Here is a 27,969-nt window from a genome sequence, read left to right on the forward strand (position 1 = left end):
GTCAGTGGGTCGCACACACACGAAGGCGTCTGCCTGGTCCTCACTACAATTGTCGGATGGGTTTAAGTGTGGACGTCACGTATTTTAAGGAAGTAACACTGATGACGCAGGCTTGGGGAGTCCGCGATGTTGTACATAATGTTCACGGACTTTACGAACACTCAAACAGAAATGGTGTCAACAACTACAAGAAGAAGAGCTTTGCGCGTATATTTGTAACGACTACATAACAAAGAGGTGGCTGTAACAAAGGGTTGGTCAAGCTGTTAATTCTTGCTGATCAGGCAGCCTTCAACTTTTCATTGCAACATTTAGTTTACAGCAATTAGTGACACTTTCATTTCTTCCCCAGTATTCTATTCTTAGGTTTGATCTGAACCGAACCCACCCAGTCTCGGAATGGACGCAATCCTTGAACGGAATAAATTATGAAATCTCTGGTTGTTTTTATCTCCATGTTGCTGCTGTTGTGTTTTCAATGTATTTATGGCTTGGGCTCCGGAGAGTCTGGTACCGGGGTAGTTCCGTCTCCAGACCGATCCCCTGACGGTGCTGACCTGCGCTCCTCCGTGGGTACTATGGTGGGCACACACTTCGCGATGTTCCATCAGGGAAACACAGACAAGGTTAGTGAGATACATTTGGTCATGTAGTGTATGTGGACACCTGCTCGTCGAAAATATCATTCCAAAATCAGCAGCATTAATATGGAGTTTCTCCCTCCTTTACTGCTATAACAGCCTCCACTTTTCTGGGAGGGCTTTCCACTAGATGTTGGAACATTGCTGCAGGGACTTGCTTCCATTCAACCACAAGAGCATGCTGACACAGGAAATGGCCACAAAGTTGGAAGCACAATTGTCTGGAATGTCATTGCATGCTGTAGCATTAAGATTTCCCTTCACTGGAACTACGGGTCTAGCCTGAACCATGAAAAACAGCCCCAGATCATTCTTCCTCCACCAAACTTTACAGTTGGCACTATGCATTGGGGCAGGTAGCGTTCTCCCGGCATCTGCCAAACCCAGATTTGTCTGTTGGACTGCCAGATGGTGGAGAGCGTTTCATCACTCCAGAGAACGCGCTTCCACTGCTGCAGAGTCCAATGGCGGCGAGCTTTACACCACTCCAGCTTACGTTTGACATTGCGCATGGTGATCTTAGGCTTGTGTGGGCTGCTTGGCCATGGAAACCCATTTCACGAAGCTCCCGACAAATAGTTATTGTGCTGACGTTGCTTCCAGAGGCAGTTTGGAACTTGGTACTGAGTGTTGCAACCAAGGACTGACGATTTTTACGGACTATGCACTTCAGCGGTCCCGTTCTGTGAGCTTGTGTGTCCTACCACTTCACAGCTGAGTCGTTGTTTCTCCTAGACGTTTCCACTTCATAATAACAGCACTTACAGTTGACCAGTGCAGCTCTAGCAGGGCAGAAATTTGATTTACTGGCTTGTTGGAAAGGTGTCATCTTATGACGGTAACACGTTGAAAGTTACTGAGCTCTTCGGTAAGGCCATTCTACAGCCAATATTTGTCTATGGAGATTGCATGGACGTGTGCTCAATTTTATACACCTGTCAGCAACGGGTATGGCTGAAATAGCCACATCTACACATTTTATGGGTGTCCACATATTTTTGTATATATAGTTTATCTAATTAGATTTCAACCATAAGTCTGACTTTAACTCAATTTTCCCCGACAAGTGCCCCTTGAAATGTGTCTATACTTCTGACAAAATCATGTTGATTTGATTATATTTGGTGATGTGCGGCTAACTGGGAAACTCTTCAAGTAGCGCGGAACGCTCTACTCCATTATCTTATATACAGGCAGAGTATCGATAACTGGTCGAACGATTAACAACAATGAATCACCAGCAATCGATACTTGTAAAAAGGTCAATTCTGAAAACGCTTACCTGTACCTATGTTTGTCCTGTACAACTGCGGTCCTTCCGAGGGGTGCTGAAATTCATACTTTTAATAAAAACGTATCGAATACAACCACCGACTTTGTCCTTGTTTGTGTTGCTCAACTTGAGACATAGCGGCCTTGATACACAACGTAAACGGAGAATAAATTGGCACAAACTAATTTGGGTTGAGCAACGAAAGAAGAACATTTGTGGTTGTAGTCGATACAAGTTTTTTTTTTAAGTATGCATTTCCGCAGTTCTACTGGACAAACGTTGGTACAGGTAAGCGTTTTCAGAATTATTGACTGATGGTGATTCAATGTTGTTGCTAGCAAATCTCGCAACCAGTTATCAATACTAAATTCTGCCTTGATATAAGAGAAACTGAGTTCAGCTTTACTCAGCTACTCTTCCAATTTACATAAGGCATGTACATGCGCTTTTTTTATTTGATCTCACTTGACCGTGATTGGTGTATATGAGCAAAAAAACCTTCCTTTTTTAAAATGGAAATTTTGGGTGCATCTCAATAATCTAGAATAGCTCTCTTTCCTTTATCTGCACAAAGTAAATCCACCTATATTGTTTTCACCAGCCCAATAGAGTACCACAGTATGACTCATACCCATAAAACTTAGCTGTCAAATAAGGAAATGGATCTGACATCCCAAGGGGTTCGTGCTGATTGTACTGAGATTGTGACAGCGGTTAAATGGCGTCCCTTGAGAAAGCAAGAACAAGATGTATGTCAGGAGAAGTGCAGTATTATCATAAGGAGATGTATATTTGGAATATGGAGGGAAAAAGAGAGGCAGAGGAGGTCTAAGAGAGAGGGAGGAAGACGGTGAGCTTGTCGGTTAAAAATGGCAGAAAAAAGGGAGTTAAAGAAGAGTGGCAGAAAGTGTAAGCAGAGTGAGCTGAAGACAGGAGGAGAAATGGAAGTGAATGAGGGCGAAGTATTGGAGGTGTTAGGTGTGGTGAAGTTCTCGGAGCCCGAGGCTTGCACCGAGGGTCAGGATAAAGATGAGTCTGTGACAGTAGGATTGAAGTTTTGGGGTTTTGAGTTGCGTACTGTGGAATTGGTGAGGGTAACCAGAAGTGGTCTTGTGATAATTGTTTGTGTTTCTGCTGGTCAGAGGGAGAAGGCGCTCCGCGTTAAACGAATGGGGGCAAGAAATGTGAATTGTTTCGCTCTCAAGAAAAGGGCGCCATTGAAAGGATGATTTCTAAGGTAGCAGTAAATGTAAAAGTTGACCAACTGAAGGGGAAGATTCCCGGTGTTTGTGATGCTCGTCGTTTGGTGCGACACAGACAGAGTTGCGAGTGGTGAAACAGAAGAGTCGTTGTCTGTTCTTTTGAGTTCTGATGTTGAGCCTTTGCCCGACAAAGTGATGTTAGGATATATAAGTTGTTCTGTACGAGCTTTTGTGCCGAATACATTACGTTGTTACAGGTGTCAAGCTTATGGGCATGTGGCAGCAGTGTGTAGGAGGGAGGTTCCTAGGTGTGAGAAGTATGCAGAAGGGCATGAGACAAAGGAATGTGTAGCATTGGGGAAAGTAGTGGTATGCGTTAATTGTAGGGGTGCCCATGTGGCTGGGGATCAGAAATGTCTGGTGCGAGAGAGGCAGGTTGAGGTTTCCAGGGTTAGAGTAATGCAGAAGTTGTCAACTGCTGAGGCAGTGAAGAAATTAGAGGAAGATGGGTCAAGGGGGAGGGATCCTGAGAGGAGTGGTGTGAGTAGTAGATCTGTACCAGTACAGAGGGATAGGTCAACAAGTGATATATGTTTCAGTAAGATTGGATTTTTAGCATTTATAGCAATGGTTATCAACTGTACTGCAGGGATGGAACGTAAGTCTCAGAAAATTGTGGTTGTGGTGGCAGCTGCAGAGAGGTATTTGGGTGTGCAAGACCCTGGAACTCTTCTGATGTCAAGTCTCGCACACCCAAATACCTCTCTGCAGCTGCCACCACAACCACAATTTTCTGAGACTTACGTTCCATCCCTGCAGTACAGTTGATAACCATTGCTATAAATGTGTTAAGTGGTGATGTCCCACCCTTTCAGGTTGTTGGCCTGAGGTAGGACTTATATATTTAAATAGGGGAGTAGGGTGGTGTTATTTTTATATATTTGTTTTATGAGTATAGTGTTAGATTGTAGGCTATTTGTTTGTTTATTTATTTATTTTGTTCAAGCAAAGTATAAAAATAACACCACCCTACTCCACTATTTAAATATATTAAGTCCTTCTCACACCTAAAGTCTAGTAGGTGGCGGTAATGCAACATATTGGATGCCAACCGCCGTTAAACCTCATCGAAGAAGAATTAAATGGTTCTAATCGTTATTTCCACCATAAATTTTTCCTATAGGGGATTTTAGAAACACTTAAAATTAGGGAAGTGTTTCTAAAATTCCCTATAGGAAAATGGTTTTATGGGTATTATGACACCTTCACTGTCAGGCTGTATAGAGGGGTTGGTTGTTTAGCAACAAAACAACATGTGCGCAACTAGGGGCAAAACAGACAGGGTTGGCTTAGATTGTTGACAACATGTAAACATCTCCAATGTTTATTGAAAACATAAATAAAGTTGCACAATGAGCACTTGTTGTCTCTCAAATACATCATTACAGTTGTTGGTTAGCTAGCTAGTGATTTTTTGTCATTATTGCAAGCTACTGTATCTGGCCATCCAGAATCACAACAACACTAGGCCTTCTGTCCCCTTAAAGTGCTGCTTTGTTTTCATTAGGTTCTCAGCTAACCCGTCTGTGTTGAGCTCAGTGTGAGAGATGATGGTCGCCAGTATCCAGATTTAACCATTATTTCTTTGTAAGCTTATCCCCCCTCCAGTGTGATGAAGGGTGTGTGTGTGGGCATGCATTTGTCTTTCAGTGTGCCATAGTGATGAACCTGAGTGCTGTTGATCGCTGTGCGTTTGTGAAGACCACCCAAGACTGCAGTATGGAAGACAGCTTCATCAACTACCTCAAGATGACCTTCTGTCTACTACCACCCGACCTCACACCCCTCACCATCACACTCTGTGTAAGTGTGTGTGTGTGTGTCTTGTCATTAGCAGGTGCTCTTACTACCCAGAATGACTTACATTGAAATAAGGAAGCTGAAGCAACCTCTATAGAAGCTAGTAACGGATACTTCCCTCTGTTCTGAGTAGAACTTCCTCTAATAAAGCTGGATTTACATCAGCTTTAACTGAGCCATGCAGTAAAACACAGAGTCATGAAATCAGGCTGTGAGGGAAAAATGACATATTTACCTGCTTTGTTGATTATATCTGTATGAATATTGATAGTTAACAACTATGTACTTGGCAATAGTAAGAGATCTCATTGGTAAGAGATTTTCATAACTACCAATGCTGTGCTTCTGCAAGAGGATGGTTCCCCTCTAGCTCCCCGAAGACCCTCTGAGTGTATAGTCAAGGACATGGGGCAACTCAAGATAGAGAGCCTGAGGAACAGAACAAACTTGCTATTGTTTCTAATCAACTTTGCTTCTGACAAACTAAGCCAAATGGAGGGGGGGTGAACATCACCTGGTACACATATAACCACAAGATGAACACAAGGTAGCTTGTGATGCCCCGATCTGCCAGGCAGGGGTGGAACCAGCCATGACTAAGTATTTTTAGGTCTGCTATATTAGGTCTGCTATAAGACCTCTGTATTTTTTGTATGGTTGAGCTCTCAGCCTTCCACTTCAGAGTGTATGGTTGACCAGCTTCATTATTGCAATTCTTATTAAATAAAGATGATTGTTTGAAGAAATGACAAAGTCTCTCTCACTTGGTTAAACATTTTCACGACAAGTGTTTAACTGAGGATTTCTCCTCAGGGTGTCCACCCAGTCTGGGTTATCCCAGAGGCCCAGGCTGTAGGCCTAGTAGTAGAGGCTACACTAGTTATTTGTGGGGAAGAAGAGATGCGACACCTGCCCATTTGATATAAAAGTTTTTTAATATTTTGAACATTGACGTTTTGGCCATGTCAGAACTAATCTTTCATCTCTATCCCTCTTCTGTCTCTACAGATTATTTGGTTGTTGTTCTTGTTCATAGTTCTGGGACTGACTGCATCGAAGTTGTAAGTTTCACTTACATGTTCTGTTTATAATGTCTTTACTGCCTGTAAGTTAAGTTTACAGACTCTGTATAAGACTGAGAAACATGAGTTTCCTAACAGTCTCTGTCTCTCGCTGTACACTGGCTGTAAAGAGAGAGGTGTTTGTGTTCCGTTGACTGCAGAGTTACAACAGCGTTATCTTCAGCAGGTCAAGTTGACATGGTCACGTCCCACTGGGCCCACACTGTTGAATCAATGTTGTTTCCATGTCATTTCAATGAAATTACGTTGAATTGACGTCTGTGCCCAGTGGGATGGGCCTAGTCACTTGACCACCTGAGATGAGTGTGTCATGGTTAAGGTTTCCTCTCAGGGAGATGAGACTTACTTTAATGTTTGTGATTTGGTCATGTGACTGATCACATGTATCACAGACACAGCAAATGTCCTCCAGACTGTGGTTACATACTGTGTGTGTTTGAGGCTGGGGGGTTCTAGGTTACCTATTGATTGACCTAAGGCGCATCTATGTTTTTTCTATCTTCAGCTTCTGTCCCAACCTCTCAGCCATCTCTTCCACCCTTCGACTCACACACAACGTGGCTGTATCCCTCTACAGCACACACACACACACACACACACACACACTGTATCGCATTCAACATATTTTCATGAATTTTTCTTTAAATCTGCTTAAATTATCATCTCGTCAGATACACACACACACACACACACACACACACACACACACACACACACAAATACACTCACAAACAAACTCTACTCTAGCATCAGAAGTGTTTTCCCTAACAGTGTGTGTCAGGGTGTTACGTTCCTGGCACTAGGTAACGGAGCCCCAGATGTCTTCAGTGCCACAGTGGCCTTCTCCCGTCCACACACTGCTGGCCTGGCTATAGGAGCACTGTTTGGTACGTACACATACAACGCCTTGCTATAGAAGCACTGTTCAGTCAGAGTAGACCTGCTCCGTTAATCCCTCTTTCCCTCCGTCCATAGGAGCGGGTATCTTCGTAACCACTGTGGTTGCCGGGGCTGTGTCATTGGTCAAACCCTTCACTGTGGCGTCCCGCCCCTTCCTGCGTGATGTCATCTTCTACATGGCTGCTGTCTTCTGGACCGTCGTCATCCTCTACAGAGGAACTATATCACTGGGAGAGACACTGGGTAAACACACACACACACACACACACACACACACACACACACACACACACACACACACACACACACACACACAGTTGGGTTAGACTTCTTGCGTTAGAGTTGAATAAGAGTTGTGTCATGGTTGTAGTAGTCAACATTACCCTGGGAGCTACACAACACCAAACCTCTCTCTATTTCAGGTTCATCTATCAGTCATGCCTCTGTGTCCCTCAAGCTTGAACCCAGTCAAAATATTACAGACCTAGACACAGTATTCAGTGTACTTCAGAAGTTAGGGCTGTTTACACCGGGGTGAATGGGGTGAAATAAGAATAAGGTGTGTGTTTCTCTCTGTAGGGTACCTGGGGCTGTATGTGGTGTATGTGATAACAGTCATCACGAGTGCCTACATCTACAGTCATCAGAAACACTCAGCGACCAGAAGTTCCATCCAGAGCTCAACACATGTACCAGGTAACACACCCACACACACAACAAACTCTGCATTGTTGGGAACGGCCCGTAAGTAAGCATTTCACAGTTAGTCTACACCTGTAGTCTACGAAAAATGTGACAAATAAAATTTTATTTAATTTGACACACACACACACACACAGTGAGTGTCACCTGGTGGACATGTTTAACTATTCTGGTCCCCACAAGAATAGTAAACAAACAAATATTTGACCAATTGGGGACATTTTGTTAGTCCCCACGAGGTCAAATGCTATTTCTAGGGGGTTTAGGGTTAAGGTTAGAATTAGTGTTAGGGTTGGAATTACATTAAGGGTTAGGAGCTAGAGTTAGGGTAAGAGTACAGGTTAGGGAAAAACAGGCTTTTGAATGGGACTGAATTGTGTGTCCCCACAAGGTTAGCTGTACAAGACTGTGTGTGTGTGTCTGACAGTCATATCTGCCTGCAGAGTTCCAGTCGTCTGAGTCCGATGATGAGGCAATTCTTATATCTAATAGCAGCATCCAGGAGGACTACGGTAACAACCACAATCACTGTGTACATTCTACCCCGCTGGGGTGTGCTACGAGAATCAATCCAGTCAAGTGTTTGTGTTTGTGCATGTATAGACAGTGAGTACTGTCCCCTGCTGCCCTACTGTGAATCAACCAGTTCGATCCTGTTGAGTTCTCTCAACCCGGTGGACAGCAGGATCTGGAGGAGGAAGTCCTGGCGCTGGAGGGCCATCAAAATACTAAAGGTGTGCATGCATGACGTGTGTTTTTCTATTTGCAGATCTGAATTTTTGTCTTTGCACTTTTCTATTTGCAGAACTGTAATAATTAGGGGTAAGTGTTATGACAGGGGTTGTAAACAGAGCCAGACCTTGTGTTTTTGTTTGGACAGGAGGAGCATCATTGTGTGCTTGAATGTGTGGTTACTGAGCTGCAGTTTCTCCCCTGTCCACCAGATGCCACTGGAGGTGCTGCTGCTGCTGACTGTTCCAGTGGTGGATCCTGATAAAGAAGACAGGAACTGGAGAAGACCATTAAACTGCCTCCACCTCATCACCGCACCACTGGTGTGTGTGCTCACCTTCCGTTCTGGAGAGTGTAAGTCTACATGCATGTGTATTAGTGAAGCGCAGGTTGACTCATTATCTGCTGCCCGCCTGGGTTTAATTCCTTAAAAAATCCACAAATGTATAATTCTTGTGCTATTTATATCTATAGGTCACATTTAGCCTAAAATAGTGAAAGAAAAACCAATCTGGTATTAGTGCATAAGTGTACACCTCGATCACACCGACAGCATCATTGCATTTTGGTACAACAGAAGTACATTCATTTCCAATAGAACACTGCATTTGCCTTGCAGCATTGCGTTGCAGAGGCAGTTGCAGTGCGTTGTGTGGTGCACACGTTGGATTTATCGAACGTATGCATCAAACTGTATGTGAAGACGGCTTGACAGAAATGGTAGCAGAAGGTGAATGTTGAAACTTTGTTGCACACATAGCCAGATGATGATGTTTAACATTTTGCTCAATGACGCTGTCGGTGTGATCAAGGCGTTAGGGCCTAACTGTACGCATGCCAAATAGCCTACATACCAATCAGCTTTTGCGAACAGGCAGAGAAAGTTCATGTCAATCCACTGAGGCAGAGTTTAATCAAGAGAAAAGCTGTGAAATGGAGAGTTGAAAATAAAGAGAAAGGAGGGCCAGAAAAGTCATGTTTGGGAAAGATTTGGTGAAGTGTTAAAAGAGGTTGACAGCATTGCCAGCTGTGTTATGTGTGATGATTGTGAGGCCCTATACAAATTCGACAGTCACAAGACGGGGACTTCAAATAGGCCTATGGCACGCCAAGAAAACTGTACTGCCTACTGTTCAGATGGGTTAAATGGAAACTGAAATCTGGACACTGACTGTAGGTCTATAACCTCTCACATAGCCTTAATATTAAAATAGTTAAGCATTTCTTGCAGTAAAATTATACACCAAATGTAGGAAAAATGTGGATATGGGAACAGGAGTGGAGAAATATGATTTCTTTCTTTCAGCATCTTGAGAGAATGTGAATGTGCAGTTAGACACAGTCTGTAGAGCACAGGAGGTTGGTGGCACCTTAATTGGGGAGGATGGGCTCGTGGTATAGGCTGCAGTGAAATTAGTGGAATGGTATAAAATACATCAAACACATGGTTTCCAGTTGTTTGATGCCATTCCATTTGCTCTGTTCCAGCCATTATGAGCCGCCCTCCCCTCAGCAGCCTCCACTGCTGTAGAGGTGATATCAGTATCATAAAAGCTAGTATTTAAACCACATAAAATGTGCATCCAAGCCGAACTGAAATCTTATCAGAAACATGTTGGGTCGTTTACACAGCTTTCTATTTCCTTACAACTGGTCAAACTGATTTCATTTGGAAATTTTGCAGAGAAAATGTTTATTTATTTTCTCCCAGGTCCCTATACTTCTTTGCTCCACGAAAGAATCAGAGATGACCGAGAACGTTACCAATGTCAACTAGATTGAAACATTCATTCTATTGATTTCTGACATTTCTGCCTGTAGCCTACAGCGCATTTTCTATATTAGAGGGTTGGTTGTGGGCTTCAGATTTTCACTTTATCACATACAGTCTGGCGGTTGCGGATGCGTTGTTAGCAATTGCAGGCGGGTGCAGGTGAACAAACAGCTGACCTGCGCGCCACTACTGTGTATGGGTGTGTGGTCAAAGATCCTCAATCTCTATTCTGTAAAATGTGACATCCTCTCCAGAAGTGTGCTAACCCACTGGACTGGTGTCACTTTCTCTCTCTAGACGGGATGTATCGGATCGAGGATCAGTTTCCTGTCTGGGCGTTGACGTTGCTCTTTGGCCTCTTCCTCTCCGCCATAGTCTTCCTCACCACCACCAACAACCACCCCCCGCCATACCACTCAGTAAGAACACATACACAGACACATTCCTTCTTTCCATAACTGTTGTTGTCTCTGTTAGGTGTTGTGGTGAGTGTGTATGATGTGTGTGGGTTTTCTCCATAGCTGTTCTCTCTGCTGGGCTTTGTGGTGAGTGCGATATGGATCAGTGCTGCGGCCTTGGAGGTGGTCAGTATCCTGCACATGCTCGGTGTGGTCTTTAGTCTGTCCAACAATTTACTGGGTCTCACACTGCTGGCCTGGGGAAACAGCATAGGGGGTGAGACACATACACACAAACTGAGGTTATCTGCACTCCCCTACTAATCATTCAACAGAAGACAGACTGACTGCTTGCTTGCTGTAGTGTTCAATCTGTTTATTTCCAGATAGTTTTTCTGACGTCACCATCGCTCGCCAGGGCTACCCTCAGATGGCAATATCAGCCTGCTTTGGGGGAATCATCTTTAGTATCCTTTTGTGTGTCTTCTGGACATGTTTGTGCAGGCATAATGCGAGTGTGTGTGTGTGTTTATGACTGTGAAAAGCATAATGGGAGTGTGTGTGTACCTCTGCTATGTGTATGCATCATGTTTCTGCCTTGACCGTGTTCCTCTCAGACATGCTGATTGGAGTGGGCATTGGCTGTCTGATGCAGATGTTTAACAACGAGCCAGTGGTGACGGTACGTCTGCTCTTAGCTTCAGTACCCTTTCATATACACTGCTCAAAAAAATAAAGGGAATACTAAAATAACACATCCTAGATCTGAATGAATGAAATATTCTTATTAAATACTTTTTTCTTTACATAGTTGAATGTGCTGACAACAAAATCACACAAAACTTATCAATGGAAATCAAATTTATCAACCCATGGAGGTCTGGATTTGGAGTCACACTCAAAATTAAAGTGGAAAACCACACTACAGGCTGATCCAACTTTGATGTAATGTCCTTAAAACAAGTCAAAATGAGGCTCAGTAGTGTGTTGTGGCCTCCACGTGCCTGTATGACCTCCCTACAATGCCTGGGCATGCTCCTGATGAGGTGGCGGATGGTCTCCTGAGGGATCTCCTCCCAGACCTGGACTAAAGCATCCGCCAACTCCTGGACAGTCTGTGGTGCAACGTGGCGTTGGTGGATGGAGCGAGACATGATGTCCCAGATGTGCTCAATTGGATTCAGGTCTGGGGAACGGGCGGGCCAGTCCATAGCATCAATGCCTTCCTCTTGCAGGAACTGCTGACACACTCCAGCCACATGAGGTCTAGCATTGTCTTGCATTAGGAGGAACCCAGGGCCAACCGCACCAGCATATGGTCTCACAAGGGGTCTGAGGATCTCATCTCGGTACCTAATGGCAGTCAGGCTACCTCTGGCGAGCACATGGAGGGCTGTGCGGCCCCCCAAAGAAATGCCACCCCACACCATGACTGACCCACCGCCAAACCGGTCATGCTGGAGGATGTTGCAGGCAGCAGAACGTTCTCCACGGCGTCTCCAGACTCTGTCACGTGCTCAGTGTGAACCTGCTTTCATCTGTGAAGAGCACAGGGCGCCAGTGGCGAATTTGCCAATCTTGGTGTTCTCTGGCAAATGCCAAACGTCCTGCACGGTGTTGGGCTGTAAGCACAACCCCCACCTGTGGACGTCGGGCCCTCATACCACCCTCATGGAGTCTGTTTCTGACCGTTTGAGCAGACACATGCACATTTGTGGCCTGCTGGAGGTCATTTTGCAGGGCTCTGGCAGTGCTCCACCTGCTCCTCCTTGCACAAAGGCGGAGGTAGCGGTCCTGCTGCTGGGTTGTTGCCCTCCTACGGCCTCCTCCACGTCTCCTGATGTACTGGCCTGTCTCCTGGTAGCGCCTCCATGCTCTGGACACTACGCTGACAGACACAGCAAACCTTCTTGCCACAGCTCGCATTGATGTGCCATCCTGGAAGAGCTGCACTACCTGAGCCAATTGTGTGGGTTGTAGACTCCGTCTCATGCTACCACTAGAGTGAAAGCACCGCCAGCATTCAAAAGTGACCAAAACATCAGCCAGGAAGCATAGGAACTGAGAAGTGGTCTGTGGTCACCACCTGCAGAACCACTCCTTTATTGGGGGTGTCTTGCTAATTGCCTATAATTTCCACCTTTTGTCTATTCCATTTGCACAACAGCATGTGAAATTTATTGTCAATCAGTGTTGCTTCCTAAGTGGACAGTTTGATTTCACAGAAGTGTGATTGACTTGGAGTTACATTGTGTTGTTTAAGTGTTCCCTTTATTTTTTTGAGCAGTGTATATATATATACACACACACACAGTTGAAGTCGGAAGTTTACATACACCTTAGCCAAATACATTTAAACTCAGTTTTTCACAATTCCTAACATTTAATTCTAGTAAAAATTCCCTGTCTTAGGTCAGTTAGGATCACCACTTTATTTTAAGAATGTGAAATGTCAGAATAATAGCAGAGAATGATTTATTTCATATTTTATTTCTTTCATCACATTCCCAGTGGGTCAGAAGTTTACATACACTCAATTAGTATTTGATAACATTGTCTTTAAATTGTTTAACTTGGGTCAAACATTTCAGGTAGTCTTTCACAAGCTTCCCACAATAAGTTGGGTGAATTTTGGCCCATTCCTCCTGACAGAGCTGGTGTAACTGAGTCAGGTTTGTAGGCCTCCTTACATGCACACGCTTTTTCAGTTCTGCCCACAAATGTTCTATAGGATTGAGGTCAGGGCTTTGTGATGGCCATTCCAAAACTTGACTTTGTTGTCCTTAAGCCACTTCCTGACTGATGTCTGTTTGGTGAAGTGCACCAGTCCCTCCTGCAGCAAAGCACCCCCACAACATGATGCTGCCACCCCCGTGCTTCACGGTTGGGATGGTGTTCTTCGGCTTGCAAGCTTCCCCCTTTTTCCTCCAAACATAACGATGGTCATTATGGCCAAACAGGTCTATTTTTGTTTCATCAGACCACAGGACATTTCTCCAAAAAGTACAATCTTTGTCCCCATGTGCAGTTGCAAACCGAAGTCTGGCTTTTTTATTGGCGTTTTTGGAGCAGTGGCTTCTTCCTTGCTGAGTGGCCTTTCAGGTTGTCGATATAGGACTCGTTTTACTGTGGATATAGATACTTTTGTACCTGTTTCCTCCAGCATCTTCACAAGGTCCTTTGCTGTTGTTCTGGGATTGATTTGCACTTTTCGCACCAATGTACGTTCATCTCTAGGAGACAGAACGCGTCTCCTTCCTGAGCAGTATGACGGCTGCGTGGTCCCATGGTGTTTATAATTGCGTACTATTGTTTGTACAGATGAACATGGTACCCTCAGGTGTTGGACCAGACTTGTGGAGGTCTACCATTTTTTTTCTGAGGTCTTGGCTGATTTCTTTTGATTTTCCCATGATGTCAAACAAAGAGGCACTGAGTTTGAAGGTCGGCCTTGAAATACATCAACAGGTACACCACCAATTGACTCAAATTATGTCAATTAGACTATCAGAAGCTTCTAAAGCCATGACATAATTTTCTGGAATTTAAACAGCTTGGAAAAGGCCGTCAACTTAGTGTATGTAAACTTCTGACCCACTGGAATTGTGATACAGTGAATTATAAGTGAAATAATCTGTCTGTAAACAATTGTTGATAAAATTACTTGTGTCATGCACAAAGTAGATGTCCTAACCGACTTGCCAAAACTATAGTTTGTTAACAAGAAATTTGGAGTGGTTGAAAAACGAGTTTTAATGACTCCAACCTAAGTGTATGTAAACTTCAGACTTCAACTGTATATATATGAGTTGAGTTTGTAATTAGGTGTCATAAACATTTGTAGAGAGGTAGTGACCAGAGAAATGTCTTTGTCTGAAGTGCATAGGATAGGAGAGTTATCAGGAAATAAATGAAAATGTTTATCAATGAGAATAGCAGCCATCCCGATATTGAACTCTGTGCGACACCTTTTTTCAGTTTCCACATGATTGGACTGGTATTACCCTATTCCCCCCCACCCCCCAGTTTGAACCAGCAGGTTTGTTGACCTGGGTTCTAGCAGGTTCTCTGGGTCTCTCGCTGGTCCTCTCCTTCATCCTAGTTCCTCTGCGCTGTTTCCACATGGGCCGGTCCCATGGAATCTTCCTCCTGCTCTTCTACACGGTCTTCCTCCTGGTTGCGCTGCTCACTGAATTTGGCTTTATCCACACCTGAAGCCAGTAAGGGATGGTTTGGACCAGTCTGGTGGAGCCACCTGCGATTACTGACAAGATGGTCCGAGACCTGAATGACTTAAAGCCAGTAACACAGGGCCTTAATTGAGTTGGAGAAAATCACCCTGTGGCTTTACTTTAGTCTGTTTGCACTGACTGTATTTTTATATTTAGATCACTATTAGCTGTTACTTGAGAACAGCTACTCTTCCTGGGGTCCACACAAAACAATTATACACACATACAGAAATGACTGTAGGGACAATTGTTTTTACAGGCAACATACCGTGAATCTTATGTGAAAGCAGTATAACACTGTTTTAAAAGTTACCCATATACCAACAAGGAGAAGAAATACAAGAAAAAAGCTGCAGTAGCACTAGGGAATTCTCTCATTTAAATCAATGTGAATGCAGTGTCTCCTATCTTAGCGAGACACACTGCTGTATGTAATGGTTGATGTGAGTAAATTGTCAAATGTGCTCTATGCATTTATGGCTTAGAAATACCTATATAGTTCCAACTTCTGAAACATGAAACAGCAGGGCGCAGCTGTTAAAATGATTTGAAGATGGCCCTAAACAAGCTACTTTACATAGTAGCTTCAAACAATGTTTAAGAAATAGTTTTCTTTACTATGACCGATGTATGATAGATATAGAGGTAGTACATTACTGCCCCTGATAGATATTTGCACCTTTGGTAAAGGATACTCTTATGAGAACTTTGTCTGGGCTGTGTGTATATGTGTTAAAGGAACTGAGATCCAGGTATATCACAAATCCCTAATGAACTCAGTAAAAAAAAAAAAAATCTTAATTGAAAAGATCGTATGCAGGGTTCAGTCTGGTTTTAGATCAGAGCACAGCACCACAACTGGCAAAGGACATAAATGCACTTAAACAGAGCAGCACAATGTTGATTTATCAAAGGCATTTGATTCAGTTGACCATGAATTGTTGCGAGCTAGGCTCAGTAACAGGGCAGTAAACAGTTCCTAAACCAATATGTATATGCTGACAATCACAAGTCTAGTGTTCTTAAGATTAATAGAGGTGTGCCCCAGGGTTTCATTTCAGCTCCTGTGTTCTCAATTTTTATTAGTGATCTGGGAAATGGGATGCAACCAGTAAGGTTGCATCTATATATAGATAATACAGTAATATATTCATGTACTCCCTCTGGTTCAGGCTGTTGAAGAGCTCAAGACTGCTTTTCAGTCACTATAGGCCTCCCTTTATGGTTTCAAACTGGTATTGAATGTACAAAAAACTAAATTCATGACCTTTACCAGAGCTAGCACTCAGCCAGAGAAGGTTAGCATTGTCACATCTGGTGGCTTATTGTTATGAATTTTATGATTGACTAAATGATGTATACATTTAGCATAACTATAACTAACAGAATTCTACCCTGTCATTGTATGATTGTATGAAATTTATTAGAATCATACATCTATAAATCTGATGTGTGTAGTTTGTCAGAATTAAAGAGCAGGACTTTTTGTTCCAAGTTAGTATGTAAGCAGGATGCAAGTGTGAGACAATGTATGAGATAAGAGGAGCTATCGACAGACAAGCTCTACTACTGTGTTCCTTTCAGGACATTCTGTCCCCACCCAGGGAGGGGAGAGACCTTGGGCTTGTAGTAGATTGTATAACAGGTGGCAGACAATGTATGAGAAGACTTGTGAACTATATTGTCATTGTTTCTGAAAGGAGGGACATTTATGACAAAATGTGAGGTATATAGACCAATGTACAGGAAATGATAGGCAGAACGTTCCCGTAAATAAACATTTGACTATTGTAGACTGGGCCTCTGTCTGTTTTTATTTCTATCAGTATCCTACAAATTCTGATATAGCAGACCGAGTAATTTAATTGGTTAATGAACATGAACATAATTCTCCTAACACTTATCCATTGAAGTGTCATCCTACAAATACCTAGGTATATGGTTGGATGACAAGTCCTTTAAAGTTCATATGGATAATCTTGTGAGGAAGCCTAAATTGAAATTGTGGTTTTATTTTTGTAATAAGGCTTGCTTCCCGCTTATGGCAAGAAAGAAGATTGTTCAGGCCACTTTTCTCTGTAATTGGTTGTATATGCATGCATCCTTACGCTTTATTACAAATGCCAAGTCACTCACCCACCATTGCACTTTGTACCAAGTGGTGGGTTGGACCTCACTTTATATGCGCAGAAAGCTGTATGTGTTCATCTACAAAGCCTTTTAACTCTGTAGTCTGGTCTCCTTCACCACCAGCAGTTACCATACCGGGTCTGCTAGGTGATTGCTACTTACAGGGGCATGGAATAGTCTACAACCAATGCTTCATCTAGATATGTTAGTGCCACTGACTGAATAAAACAAATAAATAAGGGAGACTGTTACAGAGGAGTGTAGATGCTTTTTTTTCATGTTGAATTGTGTTCAATTGATGTATGTTTAATTCTAATATATTGATTGTTTGTAGCTGCCTTCTTGTCCAGGTCTCCGTTGAAAAAGAGACTCTGGGTCTCAATGGGCTTTTCCTGGTTCAATAAAGGTTAAAGGAAATAAATAAAGGCTCTGAGATGTTGATTATTATGTATGGTCTCTGTTAAAGATATAAATAAAAACATCCTTCATGTAACAACCAGATATTAATAGACCATAGGTGTCTATAGCCATATCTCAGGGCTAGTCTGAGCCCCAAGTCTCCCGAGTGGCGCAGCGGTCTAAGACACTGCATCTAAGTGCTTGAGGCGTCACTACAAACACCTTGGTTCAAATTCAGGCTGTATCGCAACCGGCCGTGATTGGGAGTCCCATAGGACGGCGCACAATTTGCCCAGCATCGTCCGGGTTTGGCCGGTGTAGGCCGTCATTGTAAATAAGAATTTGTTCTTAACTGACTTGCCTAGTTAAATAAAGGTTACATAAAAATAAAAAAATAAGCTAAGGTAACAATAAGCTAACATCCTGTCTTCAGCTAGATCAAATGCACTTGACAAAGTGAAACATTTAAATTATTCCTAATTTAACACACTGACAGAATAACAAGTTATAAAAGTAAAGTACTGTCTTAGGTTTGTTGAAACACTGGTTAGGAGATATAGCTGTAGGTTACTGGACAGGTGCAGGGGTTTGAGGGGTGTGTGTAGTGGCTTTTGAGGGGGCTGAGATTATTACTGGCAGACAGGGCGGGCGTGTCTTGATGCCAGGACAGTCCGATGCCCACTGACCTCAGAATGAACACAGGAGGGGGAGTGGCTACAAAATAGGCTGTAGAGTGTGTATCTACATGCAGCAGTGTCCATCTCATAGAGATGGAGGACGCAACATTGTATCTGTCCCATTACGGCGTCAGAGCATTGGCAGCACCATTGAGGCATTCTCCATTTTGAAGTAGTCAAGTTTCTTATTTTACTACTTCTACAAACTTAAAGGGAGCATAATGCCACCTGGAGTGTTTGAACAGGTATAAAGCCAAGGTTAGCGATTTACTGACACATGCAGTTATGGAATGTCTGGGTACGAGTATAATTAATTGGCTGATCCTTCCTGATGACCTGGATAGAATGATTTGATCCTTCCTTAAGCCATAGAAAGTCCCACCCAGTTGACTACTTCAAAATGGTTAAAGTCCTCAATGGCACTGCCCAGGCTACACCAGGCTTTTGGGCACTAGAGTCCTCTATGTATCTATGGTGCGTGTCCTTTCCCTGTTCAGATGTGTCCTCTCCGTGCAGTAAAAAAAAGAAGAGTACTGTGAAATCCCAAGTCCATCCTAGTGTCTCGTTGTATTCAGGTCCTGAACATCAGCTCTCTGTCTCACAGCTAGAGTGCCTAACCCTTAAAAACCCTGACCTCTAACCCATCCATCGATGCTCTGCTTCTCCTATCCATGCATCAGCAGACGAAGTCCTGTAAGGGTTGGGGTTAGATAAAGCTCTTAAACCTGTTTGAACACTGCGATCCAGTCAGAGAGAAAACATGATTTATATCAACACAAATCACTGCTGGGATCCAGGCTGTAGTCCAATGACATCATCACATCCTGACTGTCCAGTAGGATGCCAGAGTACAATCCCTCAGGATGGGTGGAGGGAGGGAGTGTTGAGTGGGTCTCCGTATTATCATTGTGGAAAACATTTAGTTCAGAGTGCTCTGTGGCATGATGACTGAAGTCAAAGAGGTGTGTTTGAGTGTGTTTGAAAGAGAGAAACAGTGAGTGAATATTAGTTGGTGCTAAGTAGTCCTTGTGAGTTGAGCTGGGGTTAGGATTCATGTTCATGGCAGGGAGGAGGGATGTCCAGCTCTCTCTCCACTAGGCTTCTGTCTGACTGGGGTAAATTCTCTCTGGAGTACTCAGCATACCACTCCTACACACACACACACACACACACACACACACACACACACACACCATCCATTTAAAAAACAAAGTGTCACAGCTGACATGTCAGAAATATAGTCATATGTATAATCCCATTGGTTAGACAGTGAGGGAAGATCAACATCCTGTCTTCAGCTAGATCAAGTCATCTCAAGTCTCATTTAAAGTGACATCTAAGATGGAGCAGTCTGCAGGGTTCTGGTTGTCATGGCAATGTGACTCACCTGAATCTCCTCCTCGTACATCTTCATGCTGAGGTCACTCTTGGTCCGCGACCTCCGACCCAGATACACCAGAGACGAGCTCTACACACACACGTCTATATTTGTAAGAGTGTAGGACGGGGTTTGTGTGCGTGCATTTGTGAGTGTAGGTCTGTGTGTTCTCACCCCACTGCGGTCCATGGCCAGCAGTACTCCCTGTAGAGAGTTAAGTGAGGAGAGCCCAGGACACGTCTTCTTATAAAGCTCCAGAGTAGCCAACGCCTCGTCACGACTCACCTCTGCCTCAAACACTATACCATTCTCATCTACAACACACAAACACACATCTCAAACACTATACCGTTCTCATCTACAACACACAAACACACACCTCAAACACTATACCGTTCTCATCTACAACACACACCTCAAACACTATACCGTTCTAATCTACAACACACACCTCAAACACTATACCGTTCTAATCTACAACACACACCTCAAACACTATACCGTTCTCATCTACAACACACAAACACACATCTCAAACACTATACCGTTCTCATCTACAACACACAAACACACATCTCAAACACTATACCGTTCTCATCTACAACACACACCTCAAACACTATACCGTTCTAATCTACAACACACACCTCAAACACTATACCGTTCTCATCTACAACACACACCTCAAACACTATACCGTTCTCATCTACAACACACACCTCAAACACTATACCGTTCTAATCTACAACACACACCTCAAACACTATACCGTTCTCATCTACAACACACACCTCAAACACTATACCGTTCTCATCTACAACACACACCTCAAACACTATACCGTTCTAATCTACAACACACAAACACACATCTCAAACACTATACCGTTCTAATCTACAACACACAAACACACATCTCAAACACTATACCGTTCTCATCTACAACACACATCTCAAACACTATACCGTTCTCATCTACAACACACATCTCAAACACTATACCGTTCTCATCTACAACACACATCTCAAACACTATACCGTTCTCATCTACAACACACAAACACACATCTCAAACACTATACCGTTCTCATCTACAACACACAAACACACATCTCAAACACTATACCGTTCTCATCTACAACACACAAACACACATCTCAAACACTATACCGTTCTCATCTACAACACACCATCTTTACACACACATTAAAGCACTACACCGTTCTCATCTTACTTTGACCGTTCACTCGCGCACACACAGACTTACCCTCAGGGTCTAACAGTGGTTCTTTGTTCTTCCGGCTGTAGTTCATACGGAACACAAACGCATCCAGGATGAAGGCAACGATGATGGTCATCACCACCTAGAGAGAGGACAGAGGGAAATTAATACATGCATAAACTACCGTTCAAAACTTTGGGGTCACATAGAAATGTCCTTGTTTTTGAAAGAAAAGCACATTTTTTGTCCATTAAAATAACATCAAATTGATCAGAAATACAGTGTAGACATTGTTAATGTTGTAAATGACTATTGTAGCTGGAAACGGCAGATTTTTAATGGAATATCTACATAGGCCCATTATCAGCAACCATCACTCATGTGTTCCAATGACACGTTGTGTTAGCTAATCCAAGTTCATTTTAAAAGGCTAATTGATCATTAGAAAACCCTTTTGCAATTATGTTAGCACAGCTGAAAACTACTGTTCTGATTAAAGAAGCAATAAAACTGGCCTTCTTTAGACTAGTTGAGTATCTGGAGCATCAGCATTTGTGGGTTTGATTACAGGCTCAAAATGGACAGAAACAAAGACCTTTCTTCTCAAACTCGGCAGTCTATTCTTGTTCTGAGAAATGAAGGCTATTCCATGCGAGAAATTGCCAAGAAACTGAACATCTCGTACAACGCTGTGTACTACTCCCTTCACAGAACAGCACAAACTGGCTCTAACCAGAATAGAAAGAGGAGTGGGAGGCCCCGTTGCACAACTGAGCAAGAGGACAAGTACATTTGTGTCTAGTTTGAGAAACAGACGCCTCTCAAGTCCTCAACTGGCAGTTTCATTAAAAAGTACCGACAAAACACCAGCCTCAATGTCAACAGTGAAGTGGCGACTCTGGGATGCTGGCCTTCTAGGCAGAGTTGCAAAGAAAAAGCCATATCTCAGACTGGCCAATAAAAATAAAAGATTAAGATGTGCAAAAGAACACAGACACTGGACAGAGGAATCTCTGTCTGGAAGGCCAGCATCCCGGAGTTGCCTCTTCACTGTTGACGTTGAGACTGGTGTCTTGTGGGTACAATTTAATGAAGCTGCCAGTTGAGGACTTGTGAGGCGTCTGTTTCTCAAACTAGACACAAATGTACTTGTCCTCTTGCTCAGTTGTGCAACGGGGCCTCCCACTCCTCTTTCTATTCTGGTTAGAGCCAGTTTGTGCTGTTCTGTGAAGGGAGTAGTACACAGCGTTGTACGAGATGTTCTGTTTCTTGGCAATTTCTCGCATGGAATAGCCTTCATTTCTCAGAACAAGAATAGACTGACGAGTTTCAGAAGAAACCTCTTTGTTCCTGGCCCTTTTGAGCCTGTAATCGAACCCACAAATGCTGATGCTCCAGATACTCAACTAGTCTAAAGAAGGCCAGTTTTATTGCTTCTTTAATCAGAACAGTAGTTTTCAGCTGTGCTTACATAATTGCAAAAGGGTTTTCTAATGATCAATTAGCCTTTTAAAATGATTAACTTGGATTAGCTAACACAATGTGCCATTGGAACACAGGAGTGATGGTTGCTGATAATGGTCCTCTGTAAGCCTATGTAGATATTCCATTAAAAATCAGCCGTTTCCAGCTACAATAGTCATTTACAACATTAACAATGACTACACTGTATTTCTGATCAATTAGATGTTATTTTAAAAATGGACAATTTTTTGGGCTTATCTTTTACAAACAAGGACATTTCTAAGTGACCCCAAACTCTTGAACGGTAATGTACGTGCACACACAGACAAAACCGGTCTTACCATGGTGACGATGTAGAAGGTCATGAAGTAGAGGCGGCTCCAGTGAGTGGTCATGGATGTCACTCCTTCCTGTGGGGTAGGGGACAGCAGCTGTCAATCAACCTCAGCAACCAATCACAACAATGGACAAGCTTGACAGTCAGGCAGCAGCAGAGGTTTAATCAGATAGGCAGTATTTATTGTGAGGATGAACAGAGTATTACCATGGTGATGTACCAGTTGTTTACCACAGTCAGCTCAAACAGAGTCACTGCAGAGAGGAGAGGGAGAGAGATCCTGAATTCCAAATCAATTCCTAGCACTTTATTACACTGAACAAAAATATAAAACACAATAGGTAAAGTGTTGGTCCCATGTATCATGAACTGAATTTTTTATTTTTTTATTCCAAATGCACAAAAAGCTTCATTAGCTCAGATTTTGTGCACACATTTGTTTACATTCCTGTTAGTGAGCATTTCTCCTTTGCCAATATAATCCATCCACCTGACAGGTGTGGCATATCAAGAAGCTGATTAAACAGCATGATCATTACACAGGTGCACCTTGTGCTGGGGACAATAAAAGGACTCTCTAAAATGTGCAGTTCGTCACACAACGCCACGGATGTCTCAAGTTTTGAGGGAGCATGCAATTGGCATGCTGACTGCAGGAAAGTTCACCAGAGTTGTTGCCAGAGAAATTAGTGTTAATTTCTCTACAAACTTCGTATTAGAGAATTTGGCAGTATGTCCAACCGGCCTCCCATCCGCAGACCACATGTAACCACTCCAGCCCAGGACCTCTACATCCGGCTTCTTCACCTGCGGGATCGTCTTGACAGGAGTGGGGGGATCTGAGGAGTATCTTTGTCTGTAATAAAGCCCCTTTGTGGGGAAAAAAACATTCTGATTGGCTGGGCCTGGCTGCCAAGTGGGTGGGCCTAAGCCCTTCAAGGCCCACCTATGGCTGCACCCCTACCCAGTCATGTGAAATCCATAGATTAGGCCCTAATGAATTTATTTCAATTGGGTTTCCATATATGAACTGTAACGCAGTAAAATCTTTGAAATTGTTGCATGTTGTGTTTATATTTTTGTTCAGTATATATAACAGGGAACTGCCTAGTATCGACTACTGTGTGTGCATGTGTTTACCAAAGCTGCTGAGGATATTGTTGAAGTTGTTGAGATAGTAGTAGCCCTCGTCCAGCACCGTCCGGTTGCCTATGGTTACATTGATCTGCCTGTAGGAATCTGCTACTGTACTGGTACTGATAGGGGGGTATGAGAGAGAGAAATAGAGTAGAGAGACAGAGTAGAGGAATAGAGTAGAGAGAGAGAGAAATAGAGTAGAGAGAAATAGAGTAGAGAGAAATAGAGAAATAGAGTAGAGAGAGAGAGAAATAGAGTAGAGAGAAAAATAGAGAGGAGTAGAGGAGAAATAGAGTAGAGAAAGAGAGAGAGAAGTAGAGTAGAGAAAGAGAGAAAAGTAGAGTAGAGAGAAAAGTAGAGTAGAGAGAAAAGTAGAGTAGAGAGAGAGAAAAGTAGAGTAGAGAGAGAAAAGTAGAGTAGAGAGAGAGAGAGAAAAGTAGAGTAGAGAGAGAGAGAGAAAAGTAGAGGAGAGAGAGAGAGAGAAATAGAGGAGAGAGAGAGAGAGAAATAGAGGAGAGAGAGAGAGAGAAATAGAGGAGAGAGAGAGAGAGAAATAGAGGAGAGAGAGAGAGAGAAATAGAGGAGAGAGAGAGAGAGAAATAGAGGAGAGAGAGAGAGAGAAATAGAGGAGAGAGAGAGAGAGAAATAGAGGAGAGAGAGAGAGAGAAATAGAGGAGAGAGAGAGAGAGAAATAGAGGAGAGAGAGAGAGAGAAATAGAGGAGAGAGAGAGAGAGAAATAGAGGAGAGAGAGAGAGAGAAATAGAGGAGAGAGAGAGAGAGAAATAGAGGAGAGAGAGAGAGAGAAATAGAGGAGAGAGAGAGAGAGAAATAGAGGAGAGAGAGAGAGAAATAGAGGAGAGAGAGAGAGAAATAGAGGAGAGAGAGAGAGAAATAGAGTAGAGAGAGAGAGAAATAGAGTAGAGAGAGAGAGAAATAGAGTAGAGAGAGAGAGAAATAGAGGAGAGAGAGAGAAATAGAGAGAGAGAGAAATAGAGTAGAGAGAGAGAAATAGAGTAGAGAGAGAGAAATAGAGTAGAGAGAGAGAGAAATAGAGGAGAGAGAAGTAGAGTAGAGAGAAAAATAGAGTAGAGAGAAAAATAGAGTAGAGAGAAAAATAGAGTAGAGAGAGAGAAATAGAGTAGAGAGAGAGAAATAGAGTAGAGAGAGAGAGAAGTAGAGTAGAGAGAGAGAGAAGTAGAGTAGAGAGAGAGAGAAGTAGAGTAGAGAGAGAGAGAAGTAGAGTAGAGAGAGAGAGAAGTAGAGTAGAGAGAGAAGTAGAGAAAGAGAGAGAAGTAGAGAAAGAGAGAGAAGTAGAGAAAGAGAGAGAAGTAGAGAAAGAGAGAGAGGTAGAGAAAGAGAGCGAGAGAAATAGAGTAGAGAGAGAGAGCGAGAGAAATAGAGTAGAGAGAGAGCGAGAGAAATAGAGTAGAGAGAGAGAGAGAAGTAGAGAGAGAGAGAGAAGTAGAGAGAGAGAGAGCAATAGATTAGAGTTAGAGAGAAATAGAGTAGAGAAATAGAGTAGAGAGAAATAGAGTAGAGAGAAATAGAGTAGAGAGAAATAGAGTAGAGCGAGAAAGAGAAATAGAGTAGAGAGAAATAGAGTAGAGAGAGAAATAGATGAGTTAGAGAAATAGAGTAGAGAGAAATAGAGTAGAGAGAGAGAGAGAAATAGAGTAGAGAGAGAAATAGAGTAGAGAGAGAGAGAGAAGAGAGAGAAATAGAGTAGAGAGAAATAGAGTAGAGAGAGAGAGAAATAGAGTAGAGAGAAATAGAGTAGAGAGAGAGAGAGAGTAGAGAGAGAAATAGAGTAGAGAGAGTTAGAAAGAGAAATAACATAACTGAAACCCATGTGAACCAAGAGAGCCATCTTGTAGTCATATTACTAGAGCTCCAATATCCTTTGTAGAATTGATAGTTTATGGTAGGCTCTGCTTGGAACAGCGTGTCAGGGTAGACTGACAGGTTGGTGTGTGGAGTGTGTGACTCACTTGCAGCAGTTAGGGTAAACTACATCAGCGAAGAACTCCATCCCCACGATGGCAAAGGAGTAGTAGAAGATGATCAGTGTCAGCCCCAGACTGAGAACACACAAAGGTTCTTATTAAAAGGCTCATACCTGCCTTGTATGTAAATATAGTGGGTTATGGTTCAGAGGTCAGGAAGTAAAGGCGTTACACCTTGCCATCCTTGGGAAGAGTTCAAACATGGTGTCCAACACGTTGCGATACCTCTGCTTTATCTTAAACAACCTGAGAGAGAAAACACACACACTTACACGTGATGATCAATACAATATTTATCAAATCTACATATAACATGTACCTAACAAAATACCCCTGAAAACATATATGTGTGTTGTCATAGTAACCCACCTGAGTAGCTGCAGCGGTCTGAGCACCACAATGAAGTAGAAGGGCTCCATGTCGAAGGCCAGAGCAATCAAGCCCAGAAAGGCAAACACCGTCACAGAGAAGTCAAACCTGGTGAGGCGAACACAGAGACACTGATGGCTACTAGGCTACTAGATAATCACAGTGGACATGCTAATGGTTGAGGGTAAGGTGTTAGGGTTTAATGGTCGGTACTCACAGGTTCCAGCCAGAGCTGAAGTAGGCCAACGGCCCCAAGCCTGTTATCTTCAACAACACCTCAACCCCATAGACTAGAGATTGAGAAAGAGAGGGAGGGGGGAGTACAAATGTGTGTTCTCACTAGTGACAAAGAGGAGGTGGCTCTGTGTCTGTGTGTGTGTGTGTGTGTGTGTGTGTGTGTGTGTGTGAGAGAGAGAGTGTTCTTACTCGTGAGGAAGACGATGTAGCTCCAGGGAACCATTCTGGACCAGGAGAATCCACCTGCAGGGGGAGGGGCCAGGACAGAGATCAGAAACAACTTTACAGATTAAGTCTAGTCCTGAACTAAAAAGCATTCTCAAAAGAGAATCTGCATTAAATGTACTTTATAGTTTGGGAATAGGTTTAGTTACTATTCAACATGTAGGTCTCTACCAAGACTCTTACTATTCAACATGTAGGTCTCTACCAAGACTCTTACTATTCAACATGTAGGTCTCTACCAAGACTCTTACTATTCAACATGTAGGTCTCTACCAAGACTCTTACTATTCAACATGTAGGTCTCTACTAAGACTCGTACTGTTCAACATGTAGGTCTCTACTAAGACTCTTACTATTCAACATGTAGGTCTCTACTAAGATCCACACTCCGTTAACGGCCACCACCACATCTAGAGAGAGAGAGGAGAGTTAGGCTGTCCTAGAGTAAGATTTGTCCAAGGATGACAACACAGATAATAGTACTATAAACTAATAATAATGGATGTCCACTTACACATGGTATACTGGAAGGCTTTAGACTTGACCAGCAGATTGATGCCTGTTAGAAACATAAACAGAAGGAGGTCAGTCAGTCTGAGTCACCCCAGATAAGAGGAACATAGCATTAGATGGATGGATGGAAGATAGAAGGGAAAAAGTAAGAATCACCTTTGAAGATAAGAAAAGTAGTGTGTGGAAGATCATCAAACCAGTGTTCCCCGCTCCGCCGTGCCTACAGAGTACAATCACACACACAGACGCCACAGAGAGGTGTGTATACAGGTACAGGTATCCACACAGAGAAATGGGATAATTGTGTGTGTGTTATGACTCTCTCCTGGGTGAGGATCAAAGGTTCCAGATCAGCTTGGCAAATGGCTGACAGATAGCCAGGGGGGGAGAGGTGCCGGTTTTGAAACCTTAACACCCGGTCATAAATTGTATGCCGCAAAAGGGTCTTTCCTGCCCTGCAGTATTGGGAAAAGAATGTGCTTTGTGTAAAGAGACTTTGGCCGCCAAAACCTTTTTGTCCAGAAAGTGAAAATGGGAAACCCCCTTGGTTAGTGCTGTGGTGGAGATCTTTGTGGGCTATACTCGGCCTTGTCTCAGGATTGTAGGTTGGTGGTTGAAGATATCCCTCTAGTGGTGCGGGGGCTGTGCTTTGGCAAAGTGGGTGGGGTTATATCCTTCCTGTTTGGCCCTGTCCGGGGGTATCATCGGATGGGGCCACAGTGTCCTTGACCGCTGGCTACGTCCCTTCCGTCTTCAAGAGAGCGAGAGTTGCACCCCTTCTGAAAAAACCTACACTCGATCCCTCCGATGTCAACAACTACAGACCAGTATCCCTTCTTTCTTTTCTCTCCAAAACTCTTGAACGTGCCGTCCTAGGCCAACTCTCCTGCTATCTCTCTCAGAATGACCTTCTTGATCCAAATCAGTCAGGTTTCAAGACTAGTCATTCAACTGAGAATGCTCTTCTCTGTGTCACGGAGGCGCTCCGCACTGCTAAAGCTAACTCTCTCTCCTCTGCTCTCATCCTTCTAGACCTATCGGCTGCCTTTGATACTGTGAACCATCAGATCCTCCTCTCCACC

General features: G+C 43.2%; 2 protein-coding genes across 9 annotated transcripts in view; one reads left to right on the forward strand and one right to left on the reverse strand.

Annotated features, from left to right (window-relative positions):
* The first annotated feature begins 80 nt into the window (after nucleotides 1-80).
* Nucleotides 81-27,961, forward strand: LOC120063303 (mitochondrial sodium/calcium exchanger protein-like). Of its 6 annotated transcripts, XM_039013598.1 has the most exons (16): nucleotides 81-253; nucleotides 353-626; nucleotides 4,827-4,979; nucleotides 5,985-6,037; nucleotides 6,564-6,621; nucleotides 6,840-6,945; nucleotides 7,034-7,201; nucleotides 7,538-7,654; nucleotides 8,104-8,172; nucleotides 8,264-8,394; nucleotides 8,605-8,746; nucleotides 10,464-10,585; nucleotides 10,688-10,841; nucleotides 10,951-11,031; nucleotides 11,182-11,246; nucleotides 14,543-15,633. In XM_039013598.1, the coding sequence occupies exons 2-16, from the start codon at nucleotides 429-431 to the stop codon at nucleotides 14,777-14,779; spliced, it is 1,854 nt and encodes a 617-aa protein (XP_038869526.1). In that variant the 5' UTR covers nucleotides 81-253; nucleotides 353-428; the 3' UTR covers nucleotides 14,780-15,633. The 6 variants fall into 6 exon arrangements, with proteins under 6 accessions (XP_038869526.1, XP_038869529.1, XP_038869524.1 ...); XM_039013601.1 differs by lacking the exon at nucleotides 14,543-15,633 and adding an exon at nucleotides 27,920-27,961 and having other exon boundaries at nucleotides 81-626; XM_039013596.1 differs by having other exon boundaries at nucleotides 81-626.
* The window catches only part of tpcn1 (two pore segment channel 1), a 32,263-nt gene continuing 21,917 nt past the window's right edge, over nucleotides 17,624-27,969 (reverse strand). For 2 of the 3 annotated variants that reach the window (XM_039013589.1, XM_039013591.1), the window contains 15 exons: nucleotides 27,044-27,107; nucleotides 26,889-26,933; nucleotides 26,728-26,784; nucleotides 26,339-26,392; nucleotides 26,130-26,202; nucleotides 25,913-26,020; nucleotides 25,718-25,789; nucleotides 25,529-25,618; nucleotides 23,543-23,658; nucleotides 22,610-22,656; nucleotides 22,407-22,475; nucleotides 20,647-20,743; nucleotides 19,555-19,694; nucleotides 19,390-19,470; nucleotides 17,624-19,151 (listed from right to left, as the gene is read on the reverse strand). In XM_039013589.1, coding sequence (XP_038869517.1) covers nucleotides 19,047-19,151; nucleotides 19,390-19,470; nucleotides 19,555-19,694; nucleotides 20,647-20,743; nucleotides 22,407-22,475; nucleotides 22,610-22,656; nucleotides 23,543-23,658; nucleotides 25,529-25,618; nucleotides 25,718-25,789; nucleotides 25,913-26,020; nucleotides 26,130-26,202; nucleotides 26,339-26,392; nucleotides 26,728-26,784; nucleotides 26,889-26,933; nucleotides 27,044-27,107 — 1,218 coding nt within the window. In that variant the 3' untranslated portion in view covers nucleotides 17,624-19,046. The remainder of the gene's footprint in view (nucleotides 19,152-19,389; nucleotides 19,471-19,554; nucleotides 19,695-20,646; nucleotides 20,744-22,406; nucleotides 22,476-22,609; nucleotides 22,657-23,542; nucleotides 23,659-25,528; nucleotides 25,619-25,717; nucleotides 25,790-25,912; nucleotides 26,021-26,129; nucleotides 26,203-26,338; nucleotides 26,393-26,727; nucleotides 26,785-26,888; nucleotides 26,934-27,043; nucleotides 27,108-27,969) is intronic. The other variant, XM_039013590.1, reaches the window with a different exon arrangement.

This window comes from Salvelinus namaycush, chromosome 18, assembly GCF_016432855.1.
Source record: "Salvelinus namaycush isolate Seneca chromosome 18, SaNama_1.0, whole genome shotgun sequence".
NCBI lineage: Eukaryota > Metazoa > Chordata > Actinopteri > Salmoniformes > Salmonidae > Salvelinus > Salvelinus namaycush.

Excerpts from the sequence above, each read along its gene's own strand:
- LOC120063303 (XM_039013596.1), top strand. The coding sequence starts at position 429 with ATGAAATCTCTGGTTGTTTTTATCTCCATGTTGCTGCTGTTGTGTTTT. Across the intron at positions 8,173-8,263 it reads CAGCATCCAGGAGGACTACG|ACAGTGAGTACTGTCCCCTG; the intron begins GTAACAACCACA and ends GTGCATGTATAG. Across the intron at positions 10,842-10,950 it reads CTGGGGAAACAGCATAGGGG|ATAGTTTTTCTGACGTCACC; the intron begins GTGAGACACATA and ends GTTTATTTCCAG.